The 22654-nt window shown below is 46.7% G+C and overlaps 1 protein-coding gene across 1 annotated transcript; it reads left to right on the top strand.

Moving 5' to 3' along the window:
- The first annotated feature begins 1377 nt into the window (after positions 1-1377).
- On the top strand, positions 1378-22441 carry NTAQ1 (N-terminal glutamine amidase 1). Its single transcript, XM_056110114.1, has 6 exons — positions 1378-1488; positions 7887-7986; positions 9491-9541; positions 15044-15192; positions 16710-16834; positions 21756-22441. The coding sequence occupies exons 1-6, from the start codon at positions 1400-1402 to the stop codon at positions 21863-21865; spliced, it is 624 nt and encodes a 207-aa protein (XP_055966089.1). The 5' UTR covers positions 1378-1399; the 3' UTR covers positions 21866-22441.
- Positions 22442-22654: the final 213 nt, after the last annotated feature.

Raw genomic sequence — 22654 nt, 5'->3', positions numbered from 1 at the left:
CAGTTCTGTATGTCCATTAAAAATAGAGAAAATGCACAAGTATAAAGTAAAAGCCCTCTGTACCATTCATTCCACAGATATTGTTTCAACAATTTGTCATCTTTCTTGCCAGATTGTTAACAAAAAAAGGATCCCAAGTGGACCCTAAGCTTTTTCCCATTTCAAGGAGTCAATAAATCTTTGCAAGCCAATAGAAAAAGCTCTAATTTGGGAGTGGGGTGGTGGTTTGGGACACAAGCGGAGGTATTTAGGGTTCTTCCAGGCTTTACTCTGAGCTCAGTGATTATTTATGGCCATGCTGTGGGGACCCAACTAAGGTAATGAGCATAAAAGGGGGGTGCTTTAAACCCTATGCTGTCCTGATCCATAATTTTAAAGTTGTAAAGTGTGGGGATTTGGGGTTGTTAGACTGTCGCTTCACACAGACACTCCAGACCCAGAAAGACAGGGATAGATGGTTTATTAAAGCTCAGCGCTGAGTAGCCCCGAGTCTTAACTCACCATTCATTATACACCGTACAAGCTCACATTCTTACATTTTAAACCTTTATCTTACTCAAAGCCAATGTACAGAAGCAGAGGTGGCAGTTAGGAACAATGTTATGCTTGGGTTCATCATCAACTCATCAATTCATCTTGCCCGCTATGCGATGGGTGGATAGGGTTGATTCATGGAAAACTCCAACACACTAAAGGCTAAATAGGAGATTGAACAATGTAAAATATAGTTAAAAGTAAAAACAAAGCAAAACAAAACAAAACATGGCTCCTTTCATTTTCAGGTTGATTCTCTAAGAATGTCTTAGATGGCATTGTATTTGGAATTAAGCTCTCTCCTAGCTCATCTTCTAGAACTCCGATGTTTTTATCGAGGTTGTTCTCCAGATTGTCTTTGTTCGCGGACTTCAAGGCCATTTTAAATGTGGTATTAACCATTTCCGATGGTACTCTGACCAACAAAACCGAGAAAAAGGGAACAGCGGAAGAGTTGAGTGCAAAAACCACACGTTTGGCATCACCCCTGGCCCCTCCCACCTAGCCGGCCCGCACGGGCCGCGTCCCGCGCTCTGGGAAACGTGCACCATTCGACGTTCCCAGACCCCGCCCACCGGAACTTGCGTATTTGCCTCTCCCTGCCGGGTTCCGAGCCGCCCACCCCCCTAAGCCCGCCCCGGGTACCGCCTCTAGCCCCGCCCCCTACGTTCTAACTCCGCCTCCCGTCTCAAGGTGCACCACTAGGGAGCGGCGCCTGCGCCCCGTGGCTCCGCCCACTCCGCCCTGGACGCCAACGCCATTCGTCGTCGTGCGCTGGCTCCTCCCCCTCTGGCTGGGCGGGTCCCGAGCGTCCGCGGTAGGCGGGGCCCGAGCGTCCGCGTTCCTTGGCCCGCGCCCAGCCGTCATGGAAGGGGATGCCCCGGCCGCCCCTGCTGTCCGCTACCAGCCGGCCAGCCCCCCGCGGGACGCCTGCGTCTACAACAGCTGTTACTGGTGAGCGCACGCGGGCGCCCCGCAGGCGTCTCCCGCCGCGCGGAGCTGCTGCGCGCGAGCAGGGCCCCGCCTCTCGCCGGCCCCTCCCCGGGGGGCGTCTGGGCCCTGAGTGGCGGGTTTTGCGGTTTGCCGGGGCGCGGGGATTGGGGTTCGAGGGTGGGTGGTGGATGGGCGTTGCAACGGTCTTCTGGGCACTCGAGCTGCGCCGTTGGCAGGGGCCAGATGCGTCGGTCCTGCTGGCCTCGTCGGTGGTGCTCCATCGTGAGCTCCTCCAGCCTGGACCTTTTTCCTCGGACCGTGGTGTTGGAGAAGGCAGGTGTGGAGCCCAGAGAGCCTTTGGGAATGACTCAGCCAAGAAGCTTACTCGGGTTCGCGTGGATGTGAAAGGCAGTTTTTTTTTTTTTAAGTTTGGAAGAGAATTGAGGCTTAGAGATTTCACAGTTATTTCCCCAAGATCACCCAGCTAGTAGTGATCCAGAAATCCCCACCGAAGGAACTCTTATTCCTTGAAAATGGTTCCATCTAATTTTCTTTTGTTTTTAATTTATTCCTAATTTTCTTTTGTTTCTTTTGCACTGGGCCAAGTGATTTGAGTGGTTGGTTCATGGAAACGAATGCATTCGAGACCCACGGGGACCCTCGAGCTTGTTTATTGTCCGCATTTCATTTTATTTTCATTTTAAAAGAAGAGGATACAGAAGTATGGGACGGTGGGAGGCAGCAAACAGGTGTAAAATGGTTGGCATTCTTCTGACATTTATTCCCACTTCTCGGTAGTCAGACCATGGTTCTTACCTTGGTTCTCATTCCCGCATCTGCCCTTCCCCTGCCCCCTTCTCAGGGGAAATGGTGTGTCTTCCCCGTTACTGCCAAACCCTGGCACCACCAGCCTTAGGGCCATCAAAAACTCCCTTTCCCTTTTTAGCTGATCACCATACTCAGGCTGATGGGAATTTAATGTTGACTGCAGGTCAACAGGTCATGACTGGTAAGGTCAGGCCCCTACTCCTCAGAGCTGCTATACCTTGCCAAATGGGGCCCTGTTATTCACATTATTCCCGATGAGAGGACAGCTTGCTCCGTTATTCCCATTGTCTTCATTTCATGATGAAAGGACAGCTCCTGTGCTGAGCTCACACCTTTAGAAAGTTGGGGCTCCGACCTGGGGCCTTCCGCCTAAGGGGGCTCTCAGCTGCTAAATAGTGCTCATCACTGTAACTTTGCCCTGTTTCTCAGTTGAGTTCTGTTCTCTTACAGTGCACTCCTGGTGTAATTGACTCACTACTGTGTGTTTGGCACTTGGTGTGCGAGATGCATAGTTCTAGGCACTAGGGATAGAGCAGTGAATCAAGGTAGCACAGATTCCTTGGTTAAACACCTGTGGTCTTAGGCTTTGCTGGCAGAAATAAAGGCAGGGGAGTGGCTCAAGAGGTAGACCATATGTCTGGTCTGTGTGAGGTCAGGAGTTTCGGCCCAGAACCCTACTAGGTAAGGCTGGTGGCCTCAGGGCACTACGATTAAAAATAAAAACAAAACCCACCAAAAGACTGGGGCCAGTGAGAAGACTGATGTGTGTGCCTCGAGTGTGTGCTTTTGCATGTGGGAAGCTTGGTGTTAGACCCCAGGACTGCTGATTGTGACCCCTGAGCACATGGTGCTCACCGATCTCGCAAAAAAAGAAAAAAAAAAGCAAACCATGGATGAGCAGTTTTATATGCTGTGGGAAAAAAGCAAGGTAAGAGATGGTGATGTATATTGGTTTATTTAATAAAACTGCTCATCTGACCATACTTTGTCTTAGGATATTTAAGGAACATGGCAAGGTGGTACTTGAAGAGAGATGTGAACGAAAGCGGGTAGGGACTTGGTAGATACTTGAGGAGCATCACTGCTGGCAGGAGGAACAAGAGCAGAGACCCTGAGAAGGGAACGCCATATCCTCACGGGCTGGCAGGATGCTGGGTGCATTCGGAATGGAGCAGTGCAGTGGGCAGATGGTGGGACATCTCTTGCATTACTGTGTGTCATGGCACTTCAGCCCAAGACCAGCCTCCCCTTTGCTTTCTCAGTCCTGGGACTCAGCCCAGCTCTTGCTACACCAGCAGGTCTGCAGCCTTTCTGCCTTCACACTGTCCAGAGCTGTTGTAAATGTGTATGTGCTAGAGTGTCACCTGGGAGCTTGTAAAAGGAGCTAATCTGGGTTGGAGTGGCAGAGTCTGAGGATAGTTTGCTGACCACATTTCAAAGGATAGGGTCATGGAGAGGCGGGGGGCAGGGGGCAGAGATTGTACAGCAGGTAGGGCGCTCACCCTGTACACAGCTGACCTGGGTTCAGTCCCTGGCATCCCACATTGTCCCCTGAACCCCACTAGGACTAATCGCTGAGCATAGAGCCAGGAGAGAACCCTGAGCGCAGAAAAATAAAGCAAATCACAAAAAAGCTGGGGCTAGAGCAATAGTGCCTTGCACATGGCTCACACCGGTTCGATCCTTGGCATCCCATGTGGTCCCTGGAGCACCTCCAGGAGTAATTCTTGAGTGCAGAGCCAGGAGTAACCCTGAGCTTGCTGGGGTGTGACCCAAAGACCAAAAAAAAAAAAAAAAGAAGAAGAAAACACCAACCCCTGGCCTCAGTAACTCCCAAACAAAGAATATGTTCATAGACAGTAAAGTGAATAACTTAAGTATGTCAAGGCTTCCAGGATTTGGTAACTATATTTCACATTATTTAAAAAATTTTTGAGATTGGGGGTGGGGGGGATGGGGGTGGGGTGGGCACCTTGTCCTTTCTGCCTTCCTGCTTTTGTCCCTGCAGGGTCTCTGAACCAGAAATGCATGCCGCCTCTCCGCTTCTCTTAGCTTCTAGCAGACAGTTTTGGCCTTTTGGGACCCAGAGTCACGCAAGCACTGGCAGCCTCTGTCTGTGCCGCATGGTGTATGCAGAACATTGCTGATCCCATTGCAGTGTCTTGTATTTTTCAGGCTTTTGTTGTGCTCCTGCTGTGTGCCTGGGGTCCTCTCCTCTGTTTTTCTCTGGCTTCAGCCCTGTTATCTGTAGGCTTTGCCCCCTCCCAGCTGTCAGGCTGCTTTGTTAACTTTTCTGCTACTGAAACCATCACCTGATGTATTGGGATTCCCCCCCCCCCCCCGCCCCCACATCAGTTGGAACTTTTTTTTTCCCCCATTCGTCCCTGCCTCCCCACCCCAAACACCTTTTGGTTAAATTTTATTTTAAAATGGGTGCCAGGATCTACCAAATTCATGGCTCTTCTTTCCTCTCAGTGAGTCCCTGCATTTCTGAAGTATGAAACCTTCATTTTTTTTTTTTTATTCAAGTTTCTTGAGACTTCCTCCAGAGTGTTTATAAAACTTCTGAGGGGCTGGAGTGATAGCACAGCAGGTAGGGCATTTGCTTTGCACGTGGCCGACCTGGGTTTGATTCCCAGTATCCCATGTGGTCCCCTGAGCACCACCAGGAGTAATTCCTGAGTGCCTGAGTGCAGAGCCAGGAGTTAACCCCATGTGCATTGCCGGGTGTGACCCAAAAAGTAAAAAAAAAAAAAACAACAAAAAACCTCCTGGAAAATACTGTTTGGAAGACACAGCCATATTAATAACTTGTGCTTCAGTTGGTCTTATCTCAGTAACATTCACATATTTTTAAAAATTGGTTCAGACTGGACAGGGAGGAAGGGCTTAAGACACTTGCCTTGCTGGTGGCTGACTCTGGTTCAATAGCATCACTGATACAGTTCCCTGAGCATCACCAGGAGTGATTCCAGAACACAGAACTATGTATGAGTAGAACCCTGAGCACCACAGACTGTGTCCCAACCCCCATGCACAATAAAAATTAGGTTCTGGGAAACTATGACATTGAGAACTGAATCCTTGAATAACATTGTTTCAAAGACAGTCAGCACTTTTTTTCTTTTTTTAAAATTTAGTTCCTTCTCTGGGCTGGAGCGATAGCACAGCGATAGGGCGTTTGCCTTGCATGCAGCCAACATGGCCGACCCGAGTTCGATTCCTCTGCCCCTCTTGGAGAGCCTGGCAAGCTACCGAGACTATCTCGCCCGTGATATATTGGATATGCCAAACACAGTAACAACAACGTCTCCAATGGAGACGTTACTGGGCCCGCTCGAGCAAATCGATGAACAACTGGAGGACAGTGACAGTGACAGTTCCTTCTCTATTTTGTGTGTGTGTGTGTGTGTGTGTGTGTGTGTGTAGTGCTTAGGGGCTACCTCAGCTTTTCACTTGGGATTCCCTCCCTGCAGTGCTGGGTGTGGGGGAGGTTGGGAGGTAGTGCTGAGGATTGAACCTGCATTTGAAGCAAAATCACATCCCATTGAACGAACTCTCTAGCTCTGGATTTTTCCCTCTGTCCCTGAACCAATGTTTATCGTGAAACTGTTAAAGTTGTTACTCAAGAACATTCTGTATACTTGAGCCACATTTGTATTGAGTCTACCAGCAGTATATGTGGTTGGCAAGGATTCCCCACTGCTTTCTAGAACACTCTGCCCTTCCCTGGGATGGAGGGAGAGGGAGACAGACTAGGAGAAACTCTGACTTGTACCTCCTCCCGTAACCGGCAGAGTGGACAGCTCTTCTCTCCATGCTTTCTCTCGGCATCTTTTATGGCTTCTGTGATGCTGCCTTATGGTTCTGCTTGTCTCTCCTCATCATCTGCGCACTCCAATTTATCATTGCATTCTTGGAGCACTTAGCACAATGCAAGTGTAAGCTCGAAAATGATGATGGTAAACTTCCCAGAGCTTCTAATGAGACATACGTCCACTTGACAAATATGGTAAACTTTTCAGAGGTCCTAATGAGATATTTGTTACACAAATGTCTTAGAACTCGGTCTCAGACACCGAGATAAGCAAAAAAAAATTCACCAAAAAACTGTATTTTACTGAAGAAATGAACTTGTTACTATATAATACCTAGCACTGAAGCAGTAAGTACCTAACTTCTGTTGTAATCTCTTAAGACCACTTTTTTTTTTTCCCTTGTAGGATTTCTTAAGCATTTTAGAGGAAAGTACAATTCTCGGGAAAAGCTACTCCCTCCAGCGTAGTTAAGCATTGAGACCAGATAGAGGCTAGCAGGACTGTTTCATAGAGTATGTGTTTCTGTGTTAGTTCAAGACAGGCCTTGAAGCTGTGGAGCCTTCATTTTCATGTAGCATGGACAATAGATGGTTGAGAATTAGGTTTCAGTAGAGTGAGTCATTTGCGTATGAGGGAGGGAGGGAAAGAGAGGGGGAAGAGGTAGGTAAACAGAGTATGGATGTAGCTTCTTTTGAGCAAAGGTGTAATTAGCTTATTAGACAATGACAAAAAAGATGGGGAGATAGTATAGGGGCTAGGCCATAGGCCTGCATACTTAGTCTTCAGCATGACAGGTCCCACTGACCCCAACATTTCCTGGTGTGACAGCCCAGGACCAGGAGGCCCTAGAGTACCACTCGATGTGACCTCGGAGGCCCCCAGAACTACTGAGGTAGTCCCTGGAGTCGTGTCTGCATCTCCCCTCCCCTCAACCACTGTCTGGGAGCTCCTCAACCCCCAAAATGAAAGGCAGGTGCCCAAAGGTTGAGCTGTGAGTCCTGCCAGCAGTGATGAGAGGTAAGGGGAGCACGCCTGTATCCCAGCAGTTTGGTTCTTCGCTGTGGACATGATTTTACTTAGGCAGTTCTGACTTCAGCTTCATGTTGCAAAGATCAGTTCATATAGAAAAGTTGAAGTAGAGAAAGATGGGTTTTAGTTCAGGATGAGAAAATCTTTCTCCATACCGGAGGAGCTTGGGAAAATTCTATTTGCATGGTGGTTCCATTCATAATTCCAACAAGACTTGCTGGACCTGTCATGTAAATACCCTGGTCCTTTATAGCCAGGAGTAGTAGTTCTCCCAAACTCTCTCTACTCCATTTGTAAGGGGAGCTGGAAACCAGTGTTAAGATCTGTGCATTGTTTATGTCCTTTTTACATGTGAGGTAAGAAAAAACAGACATTCAGGGAGGTCAGCATGTTCCAAGCTGTTTACCTTGTTAGTGGCTGAGTTAGAAATCCTGTGGCATCTTAGGACTCGGGGCCCCGAGCTTGTAGAGTATTGATGTATTGATGAGGCAGTTTTCTGATTACAAAACATCCCTATAGGTAAGCTTTGGGTGAGGTAAAAAGCTCTTCGTCTGGAGAGGGGCCTCAGGCATTATAGGTAGGTCAGCAGCCTGCTGGCATGTTTCTCAGGAAGGTCAGACGCTGGCTAATTGTTGGGTCAGATAGTACTTGGCGTCTTTTAGTATTGCCATCATTTTGTTGCAGTTGGAAAATCCCAGGGTGTTCTTACTTACCTGCGTTGATCAAACAATTATCTTGTTTCAGTGAGGAGAATATCTGGAAGCTCTGTGAATACATCAAAAACCATGACCAGTATCCTTTAGAAGAGTGTTATGCTGTCTTCATATCGAATGACAGGAAGATGGTAAGTTGGTGAGTGATTAGCAGAAAGGAAACGAGAAAGTTAGACATTCGGGCAGAGTCTGGCCTGGGATAGGACAGTTCTATCTAGTATGTGCTTTGGGGTCCAGGAAGTAGCCAAGAGGAAGACCACATGCCTTGTCTGTGTGCGGCCCTGGGGTTGATCCCTGGAAGCACGTGCACCCTCCTGCCTTGCACAGCCTGGCTGCCTACTCCTCTGCACACACCTCCCAACACCCACAACAACAGAAAGGAAGAAACTTTATAAAAATACAACAGAGTTTTGAAAGTCTGGAACTTGAAAGTTTTATTTTTGTTTGTTTTTTCTTTTTTTGGGTCATACCCAGCAATGCTCAGGGGCTACTCCTGGCTCTGCACTCAGGAATTACTCCTGGCCATGCTTGGGGGACCATATGGGATGCTGGGAATCGAACCCGGGTTGGCGGCATGCAAAGCAAATACCCTCCCCACTGTACTATCACTCCGGCCCCTGGAACTTGAAAGTTCTGAATGAGACTGTTTTCATTATTTGAAGAGTGTTTTCTTGGGCCTGGGAGATAGCCTAGTGGGTGAGGCACTTGCTTAGCATGTGGTTCGATTCCTGGCACTACTTATGACCCTCTATGCTGCCAGGAATGATTCCGGAGCCTCTCTGGAGTGCAATGCTGAGTACTGCTGCATATTGTCCCAAAAAAAAGCAAAATGAAACAAAAAAAGAGTCCCTTTTTTAGGTAAGGAAATACTTGATGATGTGTTTATGCAGATTAAGATCCTTTTGAGATATAAAGTTAGAGCTTTCAAAATTAGATTGGACTAAAATTTCATAAAATTGCTTAGAGCCAAGTGAGCTCATTTTGCTTTGAAGTCAAGATTGCTTTGTCTTGCATCTTGAAGTAGACTACTGTAAATTTATGTCAAGTATTAGAGAAAGTAAGCCCTTCCTATTTTGCAACACTCTTTTGCAAGCCATCATCTCATTTGATCCTAATGGAAATCCTGTAAAGTAGACAAGGTGCAGACAACTGTCTCTGTTTTATAGACAAGGAAAGAGAGGCTCAGGGGAATCCCATGAATAATTAAGTGGGAAAGCCAGACGTGAATCTGCCAGGCCTTCTGACTTCTAGTTTAGGTCTATTTCTGCTCTCAGAAGAGAATCACATAATTAATTCTGTTCTTTGATTGCGAAGGGTACTTGGATGGATTTCAGTTCTTTGTTATTTGCTCTTTTGACTTAGTTTGTTGCTTGCTTAGGAAAAGAAAGAAAAATATCTATATATTATGGGGGTCACAACTAGTGGTGCTCAGGCTTGGCAGTGCTGGGGCCCCCTGTAGTGTCAGGAGCCTTTGAGTGCTTGGAGGGCCTCAAACCCAGGACTCCACATGTGCAAGGCATGCTCTGTCTTTAAAAACACATTTCCGAGACCAGAAATGTTACTATTTTTTTTTTAAACGTGCATGGTTCTTTAAGGAGTTTCACAGTGGCTTATGAACTCTCTTGTATTTTGTAGATACCGATCTGGAAACAGCAGGCAAGACCCGGAGACGGTCCTGTGATCTGGGTGAGATGGTCAATTGGAGAGCTTCCTATATGGGGCGACTAGTCACCACTGAGTGGCCTTTATGTTTTGGTAAAGTAGAAATGATAGACAGTAGAGGAAGGTCCTGATCCTTAAGAAGTTGACTTTGCGGCCAGAGTGAAGGTACAGTGGGTAGGGTACTTGTCTTACATGTGTTCCCCCCAGGTTGGATTCTCGGCATCTTATATTGTTCTCTACGCCTGCCAGGAGTAAGCCCTGAGCACCCCTGGATGTGCTCCTGCTTGTTTCCTCCCCACCCCCCCCCAAAAAAAATGTTGGTCTTTTGAAGATACCTCTTCTTTGGTTTAAGGTAGTGGTGCGTGTCAGACATATTTTCTTTGGAAATTAGTATAGAGATGACCCATGTAGCAGATTCTTTTTTTTTGGTGGCTGGCAGATATACTTTGATTTCCTAGACTTTTATCCATTTAACAGCAGAAGGAAATTTTCCAAAGCTACACATTACTATTACCTGAGTGGGAATGGCCGAAGAGATTGTCCAGGGGTTAAGGTGCCTTCCATGCAGGCAGCCAACCTTGGTTCAATCCCTGGTACTCTACTTCATTGGATAGTCCCCCGAGTATTACTGGGTATGGCCTGAAACATTTCCCCTTAGTCACCCCTGCCGCCATCTCCTCCCCCCCACCAAAAAAAAAAAAAAATATATATATATATATATATATATATATATATATATAACTAGGAATATGTAGGTGGGAATGTTGCTCAGTGGTATAACATATGATATGCATGTATAAGGTCCTTGGTTTAATTCCGGTATGAAACAAAGGCAGTGACCTGAAGTAAAATAACAGTTTCTGGGTTGGAGAGATAGTACAGGGGTTATAATTGCTTACACATGGCTGATCTGGTCTGATCCCTGGCATCACATTTGAGTCTCCTGAGCATCAACAGGAGGGTGACCCAAAAGGCAAAATAAAACAAAAAAGCCCTGAAAACATACCATTTGAATTTGCTTATTTGTTTTAGTATGTAGTTTTGGTGGCCAGGCAGAAAAGAGACGGAAGCTCCTGGGCTTCCCTGAGCTCACATCCTTCTTCCTCTACAGGAATTGGCCTGCTGCTTTTAGATAAACCCAGCTGTTTGGGTTTTCCTCTTATTTTTTTATTTGTGGGCCAGACCCAGCAGTGCTTAGTGACTCGATGCTCAGGGGTCACAGCCTGGCAGCACTCTGGGAACCAACCAAGTGGTGCTTGGGACCGTACCCAGGGCTACATCTCCCTAGCCCCAAATCCTGCAGTGTTGGGGGTGGGGTGCAGGCTCTGTGTCAGACAGAGTGGGCTTCCATCTCGGGCCTCCTGCTGGTGAGCCATGCCACATCCATGTTCTGCATTGTCCGCCTCTTGTCAGTGGCTGCCATGTCTGTCAGATAAAGCACTGGAAGAATTTTCTGAGCATCTGGCTTAGCATCCACTACCAGTGTTCAAGAAGTGTTAGCTGTCACTGTTAGGTGCCCGCTGTCCTTCTGCCTGAGAAGTTCGCCCCAGCGCTGCACTGCTTGCCCAATTTCAAGTTCATGATTCAGCTTTCTGTCTTGGGGAAACTTGCAGGGAAAGGACACGGGGCCACGTCCCTGTTAAACAGTGTCTCCTGGCAGCTCCGGTTGGGGAATCCTGTTGGAAGAAGTCTTCATGCCCTCTGTCACAGTGTCCTTGTCCACTATTGAAGGACAACAAACACGGTGGGCCTTGCAGAGTCGGGGACACACCATGCCCCATGGCATAGTTGGCTTTCTTGGTGGGCGTACCTCCTAGCCTCAGCAGGGTCTCCTGACATTTGGGCGGGCGCTGGCCCTGGCTCAGAGCAAAGGTGCTGCTGAGATCTGTTTTCCTTGACAACCCCCATGTCTGGGGTCAGCAGGTGGTTCTGTGTTGGGGCCTGCTCCTGTTCATCCGCCCTCTGGTGGGGAAGGGTAGGAACGGAACAAATAGAAAGTTGTGCTGTTCCTGCTTCTGTCCTTTGATGATCCACTTTCTTTCTGCACGGCTCCGGCTCAGGCAGGATTCGGCCCTGGCCTCCCTCCTGGGGTGCAGCTTGCCCTGTTGCTGTCTCCGAGCGCTCTGACTTTAGAGACTTGGCTTTCGAACAGGCCAAGCACTTCCATAGCAAGTCTCATTCATTCTCCCAGTAACACGAGGCGGTAGGTACTAGCGCTCACTCCATTTTGGTGCAGAGGAAACTGAGGCTGGGAAGTGAAGAGGCTAAGGTTTGAATCCGGTGACCCTCCTGCACAGTGCTCCCACTGCCCTCCCAATTCTCCTCTCCCAGCTGCAAGGGATTCTGCAGAAGTGAGGCCCCTCCCTTCCCTTCCTGGGGAAGACCCTGAGGGTGAGAACTTGGCTTTGTCTTCTCTGTATATCTCAGCAGTGTACTTTCCCACAACTAATAGCATAGACACTTTAAAAAAAACTGGACTGTTTGCAGTAGATGTCAAGAGGGAAATTGCTTTTGGACAAGGTCAGAGATAGCTTCTGGCAGAAGATCAAAAAAAGGGCTGGACTGGGGCTGGGGAGGAAGAAAGCATTTCAGCGGGAGTTTGGATGGTGGAGGAGGGGGCCCGTGGGTGGAGAAGGTGGCTGAGGAGAAGTGGAGCCGAATGAAGCCAAACAGGGGAAGGAAATTGTGGGCCCATAGGAGACGCGCAGCTCTTAGTTTATCTGAAGGGGAGGATGCATTAAGGAGAGGACAGGGAATTGGCATCCATTTCGGATGCTCCTTCGGCATCCCTTAGAAGGAGCCGGAGTTGGAGGAAGCATGTGAGGCTCTGTTGGTATATCATGGCTAGGCTCGGCTCTCCTGCCTTGCCAGGTAAAACGTTGCTGGAGAAAGTGCCCTGTAAGCTCTCGGGCCTAGGCACGGAAGCAGAGGGGATTGCTGAGGTTGTTAGAAACTCATCTCCAAATGCTGTTCTCTGCCACAAGAAGGTTGTTCTGAGGAACTCAAAGGAACTTGGAGCTTCCTGACGTCCTTTCCCGGCTGCAGCTGCTGTTGGCCAGTGTCCCAGGACTGCGAGGGTGTGACTGTCCACGTGGCGCTGTGACTGCCCACGTGGCGCTGTGACTGCCCAGCGAGTCTTTCAGTCTCCCCTCGAATGCCGCAGGCTAGATCTTGCTTGATTGATTCTGGTTTCTGAGCCTCCCTGCAAGTGCTGGGGATCTGTTGTCCAGGCAAGGTGTTGGGGGCTAATATCGCTCCCCAGAAGTGCTAAGGGGACCATTTGGTGCCTGGGATGGAACCTGGGCCTCCTGTATGCCAAAGCATGTGCTCCAGCTCTCTGAACCCTGGGTTGATTGTTTCTGAAATACATTTTACTTTTTGAAATTCCAAGCGGTATAAAATAGAGGCCAGAGGGATAGTCCAGTGGGCAGGGCACCTGTCTGGCATGCCACCGACCTGGGTTGGTCCCTGGCATCCTGTTTGGACTCCGTGCATCTCCAGGAATGAACCCTGAGCATAAAGCCAGGAGTAACCCCTGAGTGTTGCCAGTTGTGACCCCAAAACAAAAAGGAGTAAAGAAATTAATGTTCTTCTCTTCAAGCAGTCCCCTTTGTTCATAGTTTAGATATTAGCCTTGTAGGTATTTTTTCTCTGCCTTCATCTGAATATATAGGTACTTTTAATTGCATGCGTATATATGAACGCTTTGTTTTTATTTTTTGGTTGTTGTGCCACGTCAGGCTATGCTCAGGGCTTTACTCCTGACTCTTCGTCCGGGGATCACTTCAGGGGGCTGTATGTGAGATCAAACCCAGGTTGACTGCAACAAGGCAAACTTCTGACCTGCTGTACTATTTCTCTGGCCCCTATATTAAATAACTGTAATTAAATAAAAAATAAATTGTGTTTGGGGGCTTCTAGGCCACACCCAGCAGTGCTTGGGCTATTTCCAGCTCTTCCCAAGAGATGACTTGGGACAGTACCACGTGGTATTAGGGGTCAAACCCTTTTGGCTGAATGCAAGACAAGTGCCTTACCTTCTGTACTATTTTTCCATACCCATATATGATAGCTTTTAACATACTTTATCAGTTTTAGGTCACACCTAGAGGTGTCATGGTCTACTCTTGGCTTGATGCTAGGTGGTCAGGCTTGGTCGTGCTTGGTATCTGTGGGGCTGAAGTTGGAACTCGGGCCTCCTGCATGGAAAGCACTTGTGCAAGCCCTTGAGTTCTCTCTCCTGCCCACACTTTGCTTTGTATTATTTATTTAACCTGGGGGCCACACTGGTGGTGCTCAGGGATCACTCCTGGCAAGCCCAGTGACCATATATGGTGCCACTGAGATTGGACCTGGGTCAGCTGTGTGCAAGACAAGCATCCCACCTGCTATGCTATTTCTCTGTCCCCTCAGATAGCTTTTTAAAAATAATACATCCTTGGCTTCCTACTGCTTACCATAGACTCTGGTCTGTTCTTTATACTGGCTCTGAGAGCGGAACCACCGTAAACCCATCCATATACACCTTGGCCCAGAGTCAGAGTCAATATGGATAACAGGGGGACATGGAAAAATAATATATACATATATATACATACTCTGAAATTTGGGTTTTTGTACAACCATATTTCCTCATTTTCCACATAATTTACCTAATTATATTAGCAGTAGCATACTAATTTTTTTGCAATTTTTATATATTTTATTTTCATAAAAGTAGTTCACAGTAATTCATTACAGATAATATTCAAACACCAATCCCACCACTGAGCACCTTCCCACCATAATAAGAGAGAAGTGTGTGAAGGTTGTTGTATTTCATTCTGGAGCCATTTAAGCCCATATGTAAGAGAACAAGCAAGTATGTTAAAACCAAACAGATGTGTGAGTAGCATACTAGTCTCTTGCAGTGGTTTTCTATCCTTGGTTTGCAGGTCTAAGTAAGTAGATTGAAAACCGCTATTCATCATATGCCTGCATTGGGGTTTAGTAGCAGTCCTTGATGTGAATCTTGGGTTTGGTTCTGATTTTTTTACTATTATAAAAGTACATTACAGAAATTGTTATCTTTGTAAAAATGTATTTATCTGCATATGGCCATTTTCCCTCTAGACTCAGAAGAAAACTTTCTGAATCAAGGATATAAGTGTAGTGTTTACAAACATTTCTGTTTAACCATTTCCTGTTCCTAGACTCTAGACTGCTTTCAGGGGTTTATGTTTATTTACTGTAAACGTCAAATTTACTGTTTAATACAGTAAGGTTGTCTGATGTGTGTTTTTCTTTTAATGTTTTTAAACTGGGCTGTGGGGTGGTATGGGGAGAAGGTGGGATAGAGTTGTGCCTTTGGGATTTTGTTTCAGTTTCATGGTGCCAGGGATGGAGCCCAGGCCTCTTATGTGTCCTTGCTCCCTGTGCTCCATCCTGGCCTTGAGTCTCTGTGCTGGTGCTAGGGTTGCTTATTACTGGACCCTCGGAATTGCTGTTGTAAAGGAAGTGGGCTCACACACATGTCTTCTGCCCTAGGATTACCATGTTGTCTTGCTTCATGTCTCGAGTGGAGGACAGAGCTTCATCTATGATCTTGACACGGTCCTGCCTTTTCCCTGCCCCTTTGACATGTACGTGGAAGATGCCTTTAAATCTGACGAGGACATCCATCCACAGTTTAGAAGGTGAGGAAGCTCAGGGTGGATGTTCCTTTCTGAAGTTAGACCTTGATAGATCTACAGAGGTTTTGTTTTTTGTGTGTATTTTTTTTGGTGGGGGGAGTACCAAACGCAACAGTCTTTAGTGACTGCTCAAGCTCTGTGCTCTGGGATTGTTCTTGCTTTGTCTCTGTGCTTTTTATTCCTATTCTGTACACTCTTGTTTTGTGGTGCAGGGGACCATGTTGTGCTGGGGGTTATATAACCAGGTGCCCGACATGCCAAGACTGCACTAGACCTGTGAACCATCTCCCAGCTCATGAACAGATTGTAACTTTATCTTACAGTGATTCAGTAAAAAAAAAAAAAAAGTAATAAAGGCTAGAGAGGTAGTTTGCTTTGCACATGTCGACCGGGGTTTATTCTCCAGCATCCCACATGGTTCCCTGAGTCCTGCCAGGCATATAATTCCTTAGTGCAGAGCCAGGAATTACCCTGAGTACTGCTGTGTGGGTGGGCCCCTGACCAAACAAACAAAAAAATGAAAAAGGAATAAAGGGGTTAAAGTAATACAGGGACTAAAGTGCTTGCCTTGAACATGATTGATCCCCAATTGATCTCCAAGTGATCCTTGAGTACAGAACCAGGAGTAGGCTCTGAGCACTGTTGACCCAAAAGCACACGTGTGTGTGTGTGTGTATGCACGTACATGCACCAATGCTCAGTAGCCTTTTATAAAATTTGTGTGATAAGCTTTGAGGCATGCTGGGGATTTTTCTTATTCTCTTGCTTCTATGTAAGTGGTGTGGGAGTGGCCTTGTGCTGCTTAAGTCGAGAGAATAGTGATGGCAGCTGTTGAAAACAACACTGGTGTGGTGTGTGTGTGTGTAATTAAGCCCAGGACTCCTTACATGCAAGGTGGTTCTCTGCCCAGCCAGCCTGCTGTGCAATTGAGGAACTAAAGGTCACTGGATAGATAGATTTCTATGATTTTGTGGTTTGAAATTTCAGCTCCTTTTTTCTCATGACATGTTTAACCAGGCAATAAAGCTGTATCTGCAGGGTCTGTAGCAATAGAACTTTGCACGTGGTGCACCTGGGTTCAATCTTTGGCATCCCATATGGTTCCCAAGGATTGCTAGGAGTAATTCCTGAATGCAGAGCCAGGTGTAACCCCTGAGCATCACTGGATGTCGGCCCCAAAACAAAAAAACTGCACTTGCATTTATGCATACCCATGATACACAAATGCCCGAGTAGTTTTGTGTATAATATAGAAAATGTGTTTATATAAAAGTTGAATTGATGGTCCCAGAGAGATAGTACAGTGTGAAGGCACTTGCCTTGCATGTGACTAGTCCGTTCAATCCCTGGCACCGAATATGGTTCCCCAAGCATGGTCGAGGGTTACTCCCTGAGCACAACGGCAGGAGTGTCCAACCACTTCTCACTCCCCAATCTCCCTCCTCCTCCTCCCCAAATTGAGTTGTGAATTAAGTTGACTCTGTGATCTCTAATGTCAGTGGATGTTGATTGATCTGCAGGAAATTTCGAGTGATCCGAGCAGATTTGTATTTGAAGAATTTTGCTTCTGACCGCTCTCACATGATCGATGCCAGCGGGAACTGGAGAGAACCTCCTCCGTCTTATCCATGCATCGAAACCGGAGGTGAACGGAAGCTGCCCTCTCCCAGGGATTTCTGACCACTGGGCCATCTGCACTTTGCCACATCCGAGGACAATACTTGAGTGTAATATTTGTGTAAGCCTCCCTGAGCAGCAAGGACATGGGAGAGGATAGCCGGAGAAGAGTTCTTTATATTTGTTAGATATTTGTTAGATTAGGAATTGAGATACGGAGACCAGGATTGGAGGACGTAAGAACCACGGGACAGGAAAGGTACTGGCTGCAGAACCACGTTATTACAAACTGCTCTTGTGGCGTGTGGTGATAGCCATTCTTAGGTCCATGGAGGCCCTGTTCTCTATGTTCATGTAACAGTGAGATCAGTTGCAACCCCATCCTTGTGGCCTTACACATTCTGGTATCCAGAATCCCCTGTGCATTCTCAAGAGTCTACAGAATGTTACTCCTCTGGCTCTGTGGTGAAATCTCATTGGCAGGAGCCTGAGCTCTAGCAGGTTTTATTGCATCGCATGGTTGTCACTTTTGGGGACTCTTACGTATCAGTCCAATTTATAATTTCCTGGGCCGTCAGTCAATAAAGGCCTCCACACCCTCCTCCCCTTGTTTGGCACTCAGGCCAGTCAGACACCTATTTAAGACTCTGACTAGTACCAACACTGGCATGGAATGGTGAGCTCATCCAGTTCTCACATGGGAAACGTGCTCTTTTCGCTATGTGACCTGCCAGCAGCATCCAGAGTTCAGCCAGGAAGAAAGGGAGAAAACATTCTGGGCATGTTTCTTTTTGTTGTTGTTTTGTTTTTGGACTATACTTGGTGGTGCTGGGGGGCTGACTCCTGGCTCTGCACTCAGGCATCACTTCTGGTCATGCCCTGGGATCAAACCTGGGTTGGGCATGTGCAGAGCAAGAGCCGTAGCCTCTATACCGTCTCTCCAGCTCAATTCTGGGCATGTTTGAAGGAAGTGAATATGGCAGAGGATGCAGACTCTGATTTTGTCACAAACTCATTTGTTATTATTACTGGGAATCAAACCCAGGACCTCACACATGCAAGGCTGGTGAAACTCATAATTTAATTTTATTATTTTATTTCTTCTTTTTGGGTTTTAGTTTTTGTGGGGTGGGGGATGTGGTCCATAACTAACAGTGCTCAGGGGCAATTCCTGGCTCTGTGCCTATTCCTGGCAGTACCTGGGGGACCATATGTGATGCTGGGGATGGAATTGAATTGGCTGCAGGCAGGACAAATGCCTTTACTTCCATACTCTATCTCCTGTCCCAGACTTTGTGAATTTTATATCATTAGTTGCTAGGTCTCAAACATACTTTGAGAAGTTGATGTTGCTTTTTTCCCCCAGCATGCAATTAAGTTACTTGGAGTCAGTTTGATCCTTTGAAGATTTTGAGGCTGCTTCAGAGCTGACTTGCATCTCTGGCTTACTTAGCTCCACTACTCTGCAGTCGGGCTGGAGTGATAGCACCGCGGTAGGGCGTTTGCCTTGCACGCAGCCAACATGGCTGACCCAAGTTCGATTCCTCTGCCCCACTCGGAAAGCCCGGCAAGCTACCGAGAGTATCTCGCCCGCACGGCAGAGCCTGGCAAGCTACCCGTGATGTATTTGATATGCCAAACACAGTAACAAGAAAGTCTCATGATGGAGACGTTACTGGGCCTGCTCGAGCAAATCGATGAACAACGGGAGGACAGTGACAGTGACAGGACAGTGACTCTGCAGTCAGCCCATTCTGAGGAGTCTGCCTATTGCTCTCCTTCAACAAGTTCTCTGGCTGTGGAAATTCTGGGAATTAATGGACCAGCCGCCTCTACTGTGTTTTCCCTTCAGCCTCAGGAGATAAAGTGTCTGGCCATCTATGTCCATCCTCCCTCCATTTGGGGGTTGGTCCCTTCCACAGATTACTGTTTCTCTGTGACTGTCACCTCTGTCCTCTATCCCCAGATCCAACTGCCTGGGACTCCTCAGCTAGATCTCTGCCTTCCCATGTCTGGGAACTGCCCTACTGTCCTGTGGAAGCTGCAGTTAACCCAGCTCATTTCTACAGTTCTCAGGAACCTGTCATGTGTCTGGGAATAGTCACTTCATCTATTTTGAAGTCAAAGATCAGTTCCCATAACAGTTCTTTGATGGGGAGAAGTAGAAATCTGAACACAATTTAAACTATTGTTTTCTTATAGTCAAGTCATGTTTACGGAGGTGTCATGCTTTGCGGTAGCAATGATGTTTCTGTTTTATAATTGCAGTATTAACTACACGCCTCCAGCATCAGTGTGGCATTATCCCTCCACCATTAGTTTAAGATCCCTCCTTCCTGCCCCTTTACACCCCTAGTTTTGAGTTCTGTTGACAGTGATTCAGGGCTTGTTTACTTTTCTGGGTGTGCTATACCTTGCATGCTCAGGAATTGCTTCTGGCAGTACTCCGGGGACCATGAAGTGCAAGGTTTCAAACCCAAGCTTCCTGCATGCAAAACATGTGCTCAGCATAGGGAGTTGTTTCTCCAGCAATAAACATTTTTTAAATGGTACATTTAAGTCTTACACAAAACTAGACAAAACTTAATTTATATCCACTTTTACCCTGCTTGCATTACTTTGAAGTAAATCCCAGATACTTTGTATACTTTCAATTCTAAGATTTTGTTTTAGGGTTCCCCCTACCCCCATACTCAAGAGCTACTCCTGGCTTTGGGCAACCACATGGGGTGCTGCAGGGGATTGAACTAGAGTCAGCCTCCAGCAGAACAAGACTTGTAACCCCTGGTTCCACCTATGTACTCTTTACTCAGAGGCCTTTAAGTGAATACTGATGACTTGTGGACCTTATTTCAGTTTTGTACTTTTTCACATTATCTACTTCCTGCCTGGAATCGAACCTGGATATTACCTTTGGGTTTTGGTCTCCAGGTTCTCCTCCCATGTGTGATGGTGATTCCTTTTCGTTTCCTTTTCTAAATTTTACACTATTTTGTTTGTTTTGGTTTTGGGGCCACACCTGGCAGTGCTCAGGACCTTGCTCTGAGCAGTCCTGGCTCTGAGCTCAGGAATCACTCCTGGCAGTCTTGGGGGACCATACGGGGTGCCAGGGATGGAATCAAGGTTGGCGGCATGCAAAGCAAGCACCCTGCTTGCTGTGCTTACCCTCTGGCCCTACTTAATTTACACTACTGAAGAGTATTAGGTTTAAAAGTGTTTATAAAATTACAATTTCAGTAATACAGCTTATTATTATTTGGATGATATGGCTGCCCGAGTGTTAAGGTTTTGACGTACCAAGTTACTGCACCATGTCACCACAAGAGTGCCTGTTGACCCTCCGTCATTGTCCCTAGCTCCCCTTTGTTCTGATCTTCATTCTTCTCCATCTGTAAGTCAAAACTATTTCAATTCCCTTGTCTCTGTACTCCACAGATGAGTGGGAACATCTGGTATTTGTTCTCCACCCCCCCCCCCCCCCCACCAGTCCAGTATTCTGTGGTGCATCTCTAATTTTGGGTTTGTGTGTTCAGTTTTGATTACATTGAGGTGTCATGTGCATTTGAGACAAGAATACCACAGAAGTGATCTATTAAACTCTGATCCATGATGGCGCCTTCAGACTTCCAGATACCCCAAGATTGCTGCTGTGCCTTTGGCCAGACCCCAAAAACTTGGGGCAAAGTTTACAAGAAAGTAAACGGCCAAAAGTTAGGTATGTGGGAGACACACCCACAGACCACCTCTGGCTCAGCTATATAATTGGAGACATGGCCTCTCTGGTTCCTGATTGAATTGCTTAACGACCATGATCCCAGAGACTCAGAAATGAATCTCGGAACCCAAAGGCTTTTGGCAGAAATGCGTCCTGTTCCTGCAGTAGGTTACTGGTGCTGGGCCGCTCCAGGTGGGAACAGGTTTCATGCCTTGGCCTGTTCCTCCACGCGGCCTGGTGACTGCCATCCTCCAGAGGCTTATAGGAAAGCCAGGTATGAGCCGGTGGTGACAGGGCAACTGCAGTCTTATGGGAAGGGGGACGGTACCAGCTCGTCTTTCATGCCGTACTGAGGTCATGAGTTGCCCCCCATGAGTGGCTCTCCGCCATGGCCATGGCTCCAGAGGCAAAAGGACTTAATCCAGAGCCTGGCAGCTTGCGGCAGAAAAGTGAATGGACCATGCATTAAACTAGGGTGCCATACCTCCCCGGGAGGGAAATGGTGTTTCTCCCTTCCACCCCCCCCCCCTTCCCCGGCAGCAAGATGGCCTCCGCCTCAGAGCTTATAGGAAAGCCAGATAAGAGCTGGCAATGACGGGGCAACTGCAGTCTCATGGGAAGGGGGGTGGTACCGGCTTGTCCTTCATGCCCTACCAAGGTCACGAGTTGCTCCCCATGAGCGGCTGTCTGGCACAGCCATAACACTAGATGCACAGAAACCAATCTCTTAATTATCTGGCTCTTTGCAGAAATCCAAAATCGTGGCTGCGTGACTTTATATGATTCTCATAACAAGCTATAGAAAACAAGTATTTCACAATGCCTTTTCAGCAATTCTGACTGTTGTGGGGGAAAGTCTAAACAATAACGGTGCATCTTTTGTCGAAATAATGAATGTCATCAATATAGAGAAGAGTTAAGTAGAAATATCTGCCTCACAGGCATTGGGAGGGGTGGGAGGGGGGTATATTGGGGTTCTTGGTGGTGAAAAATGAGTGCTGGTGAAGGGAAAGGTGTTTGATCATTGTATGACCGAGGCAAATCTGAAAGCTTAGTAACTTTTCCCACAGTGATTTAATAAATAAAAGAAGAAAAAAAAACTGATCCATTCAAATAATTTCCCCTAATGGAAGTCGCCTCCTTTGTTTTATTGCTGTATTATCAAAATTCTTGTTTTTTTTTTCCCATTTCAAAACAGCGTTTCATTGGCCATTTCTTTCTTGTATTTTTCTAGATTCCAAAATGAACCTGAATGATTTTATCAGCATGGATCCGGAGGTCGGATGGGGCGTTGTCTATTCGCTCTCTGAGTTTGTCCATCGCTTTGGCAGTCTCAACTACTGAACTGGACAGGTGGAGGCGAAGTACAAGAGAAAATCTAGCTGTGAACAACAGATGCCTTTGTTTGGGATAGCAAATGGTAATGGTGCATTTGACCTGGAATTATGTTTCCCTCTTTAAATTCAATTAAGTTGAAACACAAGTGAACACAAATACAGTTGTCTAAATATTTGGGGGTGTGTCCAGTTGAAACTTGATGTAGTGTGTATTTGTCCTGATACTCCTGTGTCTTATTTGTTAAAACATGGCGACATGCCAGGACCTGCCCTTGGTCTGACAGGGTTGTGGATTTTGTGCCAGTTTGATCAGTTGGGTTCTCCCCCAGCGATATTATAAGCTCTTTGAGGCCAGACACATCGCTTGGTGCTCCGTGAATCATGGATGTTTATGGAAAAGCCCAGGAAGTGTTTGCTAGTGATTGTTCTGTTGCTGGAGGAGGGCTAATATTGTGAGCTGAATCAGCAGTAAGTCTTAGTCTTTTTTGACTATATAATAGTTTCTTATAAAAGAATGCAGCCCTCTCAGGCTTGAGTGATATCTGGCTTATTTATGTATGTTTCTAAATAAAAATAATTTTGTTTGGAAGAATCTGTATCTTCTTTGTTTGTTTTTATTTTGAGGGGCCATTCCTGGCAGTGCTCAGGGGTTGTTCCTGGCTCTATGTTCAGGAGTGACCTGATCCTATAGACTTTAGATTTTTTTTCTCTTTCTTTTTTTTTTTTTTTTATTAGTGAAACACCATGAGGTACAGTTGTAGACTTACAAGTTGTTGTGCTTGGGTTTCAGTTATAC

Source organism: Sorex fumeus, unplaced genomic scaffold, assembly GCF_029834395.1.
Source record: "Sorex fumeus unplaced genomic scaffold, SorFum_2.1 ptg000002l, whole genome shotgun sequence".
Lineage (NCBI taxonomy): Eukaryota > Metazoa > Chordata > Mammalia > Eulipotyphla > Soricidae > Sorex > Sorex fumeus.
This window is presented reverse-complemented; position numbering and strand designations above follow the sequence as displayed.